The sequence below is a fragment of the Micromys minutus genome (assembly GCF_963924665.1).
Source record: "Micromys minutus genome assembly, chromosome: 17".
Classification (NCBI taxonomy): Eukaryota; Metazoa; Chordata; class Mammalia; order Rodentia; family Muridae; genus Micromys; species Micromys minutus.
In genome coordinates this window covers 19,824,981-19,833,937 of record NC_137952.1, presented here as the reverse complement: position 1 = coordinate 19,833,937, position 8,957 = coordinate 19,824,981, and the positions used below count along the sequence as shown (strand labels likewise).

Here is an 8,957-nt window from a genome sequence, read left to right as displayed (position 1 = left end):
ATTTTTCTCCTATAACAGTTGTCCTGATAGAAAAAGTGTTGAACAGTAATACCTGATGCTTTTTTCCTTGGGGAGTTGATAGAGACTCATTTACTTTACCTAGGGAAGCAATGATGCTCAGTTATGACTTTGGTTTCTCTTTAGGTTATGCATTTCTATCAACTAAGTTTTAACATAAACATCTACTTTTACAAAAGAAGTAACTTACCCTATATCTCCAGTTGATTTACAATCTTTCTTTCTTTGCAGTTTATATCTGAGGACACACTGAATGTAATGGATGGAGGCAACCGGTCTGTGGTTTCAGAATTTATACTCTGGGGACTTGCCCACTCAAAAAATATTCAAGTTTTACTCTTTGTGATATTTCTGTTGCTTTACTTGTTCATTTTGTCTGGAAATATTGTCATCCTGACCTTAGTAACCACTGACCCTCATCTGCATTCTCCCATGTACTTCTTGTTGGCCAACTTGTCTTTTATTGATATGTGGCTCTCCTCAAACATCACTCCAAAGATGATCACCGACTTTCTCAGGGAAATCAAGACAATTTCCTTTGCAGGGTGCATGTCCCAGGTTTTTTTTGCCCATTGCATTGCTGGAGGAGAGATGGTACTATTGGTAGTAATGGCTTATGATCGCTATGTGGCCATCTGTAAACCACTCCACTACTTCACCATCATGAACCTTAAGAGATGCACTGGATTGGTGTTGACTTCCTGGACAATTGGATTTATTCATGGTATAAGTTACTTAGTAGTGTTTGTGCAACTGCCTTTCTGTGGTCCCAGGGAAATAGACAGTTTCTTTTGTGACATGCCACTGGTAATCAAGCTAGCCTGCATGGATCCTCATGATTTAAATACGTTGATGAATGCTGCATGTGGGGTGGTTGTTGTAACCTGCTTTACGATTCTGCTTATATCTTATACTTACATTCTTCTCACTGTTAGCCAGAGCTCTAAATCTGGGGCATCTAAGGCTCTGTCCACTTGTAGTGCCCACATCACTGTAGTGATGATCTTTTTTGTGCCTTGCATTTTCATCTATGTATGGCCTCTTAGTATCACTTGGTTCGACAAATTCCTTGCTGTGTTTTACTCTGTTATTACTCCTCTCCTAAACCCAACTATTTATACACTGAGAAATAAAGATATTAAAAATGCCATGAAAAGATTCATTGGCAAGTTTCTACGTCCCAAATAAAATTCCTAATATCCAGAATTGTAAAGTTCTTTATTAAAAATTGTAAATTTGCTGTATTAAAATGCTTTGAAATGAAAATGTTGTTTCTATTTAAAGTATTTATGAACCTTTAAATAGATATATAACTTAATATTTTAAAAAGAATGTGACATTTACTGGTTATCTGTCAGAATATTTTAAGTCCTTCATAGTACAATCTAAATATGAATAATCTTTATACATGCCATCAAATTATGCTCCTATGTTTTTTTATTAAATTTGTACTTAACTTTTCAAACTGACCTCATTTGTATAACTTTATAAATAAAATATTAGTAATTTTTATGAATATATTTCTTTGTACAAACATATATGCCAACATTACTTAATTCCTTTGCCAAATAACTGATTTTTTTATCTTATCACAGCTATCTATGAAAATATAAATAGGGTAAATAAAAGGGTTAAGGAAGGTAAAACAAATTGTTAAACTTCATATGGAACAGCACTAAGCTTTATTTTGTAATTAAAAAATCAGATTAATATAATGTCATAATAAAATGTATGAATAAAGATTAATTAGATTTCATTATCTTATATATTATTAAATGCATAATATCCTGAAATTTTTTCTTTTTTTTAACTTATCAAACAGATTTGTCTGTTAAATTTTCAATCCACAAACCCTCTACAGAATAAGCCTTTAACCAGTGAACAAAGATATAAACTGCCCTTCCAGAAAGGATAAATTATACCCATAGAAACCTTTAGAAATAATCATAACAACCTCATCAAGCTAGAGATGCATTAAGAGAAATATACATGCCATCTTCCATGTTGCCTCAGGACTCCTGTTTCTGCCTCCTCTTCAGCTCCTCTAGTTTCTCTTCCTGCCTACTTCTCCACTGTCCAGTCCTGAATCACCTTAACATAAACCTACACATCACCCTTTTTATTTACTTCTAAAACAAACAAATAAACTTTACCTTTAAATGTAATCTGTGTCTGAATATTACAACTTGCCAATAATCTAAATGACTATCTTTTCTCAAATTTATTTATCCTGGGAAGGTTACACAACTAAATTAGTCTTCAACTCCAATAAAAAATCTTGAAATGGCCAAATATCTAAAAATATAGGAAGCCCAACGTCATTTCCAGACCTGAGAGTGTTTGTAGAGACAAATCTCCACTAGCAGTTTCCTGTTAGCAACATGTAATAGTAAGTCTTTGGCCTTCTGTCCCAGGATCACTGACATACCTTGAAATGCAGAAATCTTGAAGGGAGATGATTCCAGCTTGGCAAAAATTATCAGTTGACTATTCTGCATAAAGTGTCCCTTTCTGGACAGTGTTAGTCTGTAGATGAAATCAGCAGTTTCTGCCCAGTGGCTGCCTAACCACACAGTATACCTCACCCGGAATTAGAGATGCTCAATTATTTTGTAAAATCTACCAAAGGGGAACTGTAAGGAGAAGATATCTCTAAACAAAAGATAAATAACATTAAATGTTATAATTTTTGGATTCCTGATGTTTTTGAAAACTATTTATCTATAAGAAGCATTTTTGAACTGTTAAACCTTGACTACTCTTGGCAATTTTTAACTGAAATGTCTCAAAAATACCCTATTAATTGACTCAGAACCATGAGTTTGCTATCCAGTTCTTAACTAGTATTGTTTAATTATCGAAAAGCATTGTATAATAGCAGTTATAGGAATGGTTCTAAGCCTTGCATTTCCCTATGTATTGTGTAGGTACAGTACATATATGAAAGTAACAATACTAATCTCAATTTTAAATAAATGAGAAATTAAACTACTGAAAACCTTAAATCTGTACCAAATAAATTCTATACCACTGTATAGATTATGATGTCAACTTTGTATCAATTAGAAAGATTTCTACCAATGTAAGACATGATTTTAACTTTGTTACCAAATGAAAAGTATGACTGTACATATCAATCTGGCTAAATTCTCCCTGTTAAATTATGACCATTTCTAAATCTTTATAAAACAACCTGAGAAGTTATTGAACAACCTCACACTCAAAGTCCAGGGACTCAGGATGCTGACTTTTTATAGCTTCTTCAAGATGAATGTATGGACATTGAGAATTTAGAAGGGGCAGGAAAAGGAGAAAGCAGAACAGGCCTCAAGAAGAAAAGCTACACTTACTCTAGTTGTCTCTTATGTCTGGAATCAGGCCAGTTTAACATTCTGGTGAAAAGCATCACCATAGCTGTACATTTGTAATAAACAAAACTCAACAGAAAACATTTTATTATTGAGATATGTTTTTTTTATTTTAAATGACTTTATTTTACAAAACAAAGATAAATGTACAGATTGTAAACATTTTTTGCTTAAAATTATACATTTTTGTCAGTAGTGTTTTTTCAGATATTAAAATAATTTTTACATAAAACTATGTGAATATATTTTTTAGTCAGTACTTGATTTTTTCAAGGGCTTGACAGTATGCATTGAAAACCTAATAGTTAAAATGAGCTTAAAGTACATGCAAAACAAAATGCAACATGGAAATAGTCAAAGTCTTCTTGTTTTGTAAATATATTTTTTTGTTTTCTTTATTTCTTGGACTTCATACAGTCTGTGAGTTGTTTCAGGGGGAGTGCAAGCCTCTGGGGTTAGCATCCCAATATCAGTAACTGTATATTATGTCTGTTCTTTAGTGACTGGGTTATCTCACTCAGGATGATATTCTCTAGATGCAGCCATTTTCTTAAGAGATATGTTTTTTAATCTTATTTTTTTAAAGTATGAGTCTTATTATTTTAAGATAATTAGAATTAATTAATGCAATACCAGTATATTTGCAATATTAAACAAATATAAGTAACAGAAGAAATATAGCAAGTTCCCTTTCATCAGATATCTCCAGTTGTATTTCTATATTCAGGGACTATGACAAACTTTTTTTTTTCTTGAACTTCACACAGTCTGTGACTTGTTTCTGGGATGTTTCGAGCTTCTGGGTTTGGTATCCCATTATCAGTGACTGCATATTATGTCTGTTTTTTTGTGACTGGGTTATCTAACTCAGGATGATATTCTCTAGATGCATTCATTTTCTTAAGAATTTCGTTAAGTCATTGTTTCTGATAGCTGAGTAGTACTCCACTGTGTAAATGTACCACAATTTTTGTATCAATTCGTCTACTGAAGGACATCTGGGTTCTTTCCAGCTTCTGGCTATTATAAATAGAGCTGCTATGAACATTGTGGTGCATATATCTTTGTTGTGTACTAAGGTGTCTCTGGGGTATATGCCCAGAAGAGGAATAGCTGGATCTTCAGTTAGTATCCTCACCAGCATCTGGTGTCATCTATTTCTCAGTCATTCTATATTCCTCCTTTGAGCACTTTTTGTTTAACTTTGTACCCCATTTTTAATAGGGTTGTTTGATTCTCTGCTGTCTAATTTTTTGAGTACTTTTTATACCTTGAATATTAGGCCTCTATCTAATGTGGGGTGGGTAAAGATCCTTTCCCACTCTGTTGGCTGCCATTTTGTTTTCTTGACAGTGTCTTTAGCCTTACAGAAACTTTGCAATCTCATTAAGTCCCATTTTTCAATCTTTGACTTTAGAGCTCAAGCCATTGGTGTTCTATTCAGAAAATTTTCTCCTGTGCCTATATGTTCTATAGTTTTCCCCATTTTCTCATCTAATAGTTTCAGTGTACCTGGTTTAATGTGGAGATCTTTGATCCACTTACACTTGAGCTTTGTACAGGGAGATAAGAAAGGGTCTATTTTCATTCTTCTGCATGCTGATTGTCAGTTGGACCAACACCATTTGTTGAATAGGCTGTCTTTTTTCCATCGAATGTTTAAAGCTCCTTTGTTTAAAATCAGGTGACCATATGTGTGAGGGCTCATTTCTGGATCTTCTATTTTATTCCATTTATCCACATGCCTATTTCTGTACCAGTGCCATGCATTTTTCAGCACAATTGCCTTATAGCTTAAGGTCAGGGATTATGATTCCCACAGATGTTTTTTTGCTGTGGATGAATTTCGATATTCTAGGTCTTTTGTTATTCCAGATGAAATTTCACATTGTTCTTTCCAACTCAATGAAGAACTAGGTTGGAATTTTGATGGGGATTGCATTGAATCTGTAGATTGCTTTTGGTAAGATGTCCATTTTTACAATGTTGATCCTTCCATTCAATGAGCATTTGAGATCTTTCCATTTTCTGAGATCTTCTTCAATTTCCTAGTTTAGAAGTTTGAAGTTCTTGTCAAACAGGTTTTTCACTTGCTTAGTTAGAGTCACAAGAAAGTATTTCATAAATTTTGTGACTATTGTGAATGGTATCTTTCCCCTAATTTCTTTGTCCACATGTTTCTCCTTTGAATATATGAATTGTACTGATTTGTATGAGTTAATTTTATATCTAGCCACTTTGCTGAATTTGTTTATGAGCTGTAGGAGTTCTCTGGTGGAATTTGTGGGTTTGCTTAAGTACACTATCATGTTATCTGCAAATAGTGATGTTTTTACTTCTTCCTTTCCAATTTGTATCCCTTTGATTTCCTTTTGCTGTCTAATTGCTTCAGCCAGGACTTCCAGTACTATGTTGAATAGGTAGGGGGAGAGTGGGCAGCCTTGTTGAGTCCCTGATTTTAGTGGGATTGCTTCCAGTTTCCCACTGTTAAGTTTGATGTTGGCTGTTGGTTTGCTTTATATTGCTTTTATTATGTTTAGGTATGGGCCTTGGATTAATGTTCTTTCCAAGACTTTTAACATAAAGGGGTGTTAAATTTTGTCAAATGCTTTCTCAGCATCTAGTGAGATGACCATTTGTTTTTTTTTTCTTTGAGTTTGTTTATATGGTGGATTACATTGATGGATGTCCTTATATTAAACCATCCTTGCACCCCAGGGATGAAGCCTACTTGATCGTAATGGATGATCATTTTGAATTTAGCTTTTCAGGTGTTCTACCTTTATCAAATATGATCCATATAACTCTGGAAGGCACACAGACCTAAATCAGACCTTATAAAAAGACAAAGATGAGAGCTTTCTTCAAAAATAGCATGTCCTTTAGTCTGCAACAAGAATATCTTGTATTCTTTCCCAGGGAAGTAATATAATCACAAAACTCAACATTACACCCATTTTGAAATTTAAAGCAATATAAAACAAATAAATAAACTAAAAAACTGTATGATCTCATCTTAAGCCACAATAATCTGTCATGTCAAGAAATCAACTCATATTTCTGTAGATATGCCATTAAGAGATTATGAGCCTCTTGTTGTTAATTTTAAGATAACCACAAACCCCAACTACCTGGCATCTGATAAAGTCATGTGGCCTTAGTGGGATACTACATAGAATCAACTAATACTTACTATCAATTTTAAATCAATAAGTAAACAATTTTTAAAACCATGACTTTTGCCCAAATATTTCAATCTGTGTAATTCTCAATTTGGAACATTAGATCTTCATTTATTAATAACTTCACAAATATATGTCTGTATTCACTCCATCTGGGGTACAGATTTCTATCTATAATGATCTTTTAATTTTCAAAAATCATAGCTCTCTTGCAGCATCAGTGACTAGTGTTCTCTATCTAATTTTGAACCGAGGATGAAAATCTCCATGTGATTTGGTGAATTTTGTACTCTCTCCTTCTAACTACAAAAACAAACTTGATTTGTACATTAATTCTTCTTACCATCTTTAAAACAAACAATGCACCATTTTTTGTACATTTTTTCTTAACAATTCTGCCAAAGAATCAAGTAGCTTTTAATATTTCATTCTATGTGTTTAAAGTCACCTGCCTTCTCACAGCAGGAACCTGACTGCCTCTCAGCAGAGCCTGCCTCTGTGTTTCTTTTAGCTTCCCATGCTTGAGACATCAAGTGATTCAAAATGGTGCTGACCTCTTCTACTTAGAAATAAAACTTTCTTTCTAACCCTTAGTCTGAAGCCTTAACTTTTTAGTTGATTTTTGCCTAACATATTGGTTTGCCACCCGTTGCAGTAAATACTAAAGTGTTCTGTTGTTAGTGATACCATGGTCTCACTCCATGAATGCATTTCTAGGGCAGAGCCCAGCACACACCATGTAGTCCCCTTTCAGCTGTCTCTCTTTCAGTTTGGAACTCTGATGCTGGGCCATCTGGCACTGTGGAGATCTAAATATTGGTGCTCCAAGCTGCCTCTAAGAACTCAGCCATGGTTCACTCCACCTACCCCTGCTTCTGTCTCAGGTGGCCTGCAACTTCCTCAGCATGTTGTATTCCCACACTGTCCTCCAGATCCAGCATTTTGGTGCTTACCGAAAACACACCTCAGAGTCAAATACAGATATTACCTCAAAGTAAAAGGAAAAGAAAAACACTTTTCTAAGTAAATGGTCCCAAGAAACAAGCTGGCATAACCATTGTAAGAGCTAATAATACAGACTTTCAACCAGAAGTTATCAAAAAAGATGGGGAAGGACACTACACACTCATTAAAGAAAAAATCTTATAAGATGAATCCTCAATTCTGAACATTTGCATTCCAAATTCAAGGACACCCACATTCATAAATGAAACATTACTAAAACTCAGATCACTCATTAAATCTTACACAATAATTATAGGAGATTTCAACATTCCACTTTCACTAATGGGCAGATAATGGTAACAGAAATGAAACATAGACACAGTGAAATTTAAAGAAGTTATGAACCAAATGGATTTAACAAATATCTATAGAACATTTCATCCTAAAACAAAAGACTATACCATCTTTTCAACACAGCATGGTACCTTCTCAAAAATCGACCATATATCTGAATAGAAAACAAACCTCATAAGATAAAAAATTTTTGCGTAAAACCCATGTATTCTATCAGACCACCATGGAGTAAAACTAGTCTTCAAAGCAACAAAAACAACAAACTAGAAAGCATACATACATGAGGTAGATGAACAACTATCTATTAAATGATAACATGATCAGGGGAAAAATTCTGAGAGAAGTTAAACACTTTGTAGAATTTATTGCAAATGATGACACAACATATCTAAAATTTTGGGACACAATGAAAGCAATTCTAAGAGGAAAAACTCATAGCTCTCATTGCCTTATAAAAAAATTGGAGAGATCATACTCTAGTATGTTAACAGCTCATCTGAAAACTCTACAAAAAATTAGCAAATACACCCTAAAGAGATAGACAGCAGGAAATAATCAGAGGGCTTAAATCAACTAAGTAGAAACAAACAAGTAAACAAACAAAAAACTATACAAAGAATAGATAAAACTAGGAGTTGCTTCTTTGATAAAAATCAATGAGATAGGCTAACCCTTGGCCAGAGGGCACAAAGGCAATATCCAACTAACAAAATCAGGAATAAAAGGGGGATATAACAACAGAAACCAAGGAACTTCCAAAAATGGTCATATCCTACTGCAATAGTCTGTATACAACAAACCTGGAAAACCTGGGCGAAATGAATGATTACATAAACAGATAATAGGTTTCAAAATTAAAAAAGAAAAAAAAAAAAAGACAGGTCCAAATGGTTTTAGTGCAGCACTCCTTGGGGAAGTAAAATTAGCATTAAAATAGAAACATCTGTAAGACAATCTACAATATACACAAAACCAATATCCAACATCAAACTAAATGGAGAGAAACTCAGAACAATTTCATTAAAATCAGGGAATAGACAAGGCTGTCCACAATCTCCTTATCTATTCAATTTAGTACTGGAAGTTCTGA

The 8,957-nt window shown here is 33.9% G+C and overlaps 1 protein-coding gene across 1 annotated transcript; it reads left to right on the top strand.

Moving 5' to 3' along the window:
• Nucleotides 1-276: 276 nt before the first annotated feature.
• On the top strand, nucleotides 277-1,206 carry LOC308431574 (olfactory receptor 4K3-like; the record flags this gene model as incomplete). Its single annotated transcript, XM_080931094.1, has 1 exon — nucleotides 277-1,206. The coding sequence occupies one exon, from the start codon at nucleotides 277-279 to the stop codon at nucleotides 1,204-1,206; it is 930 nt and encodes a 309-aa protein (XP_080787220.1).
• Nucleotides 1,207-8,957: the final 7,751 nt, after the last annotated feature.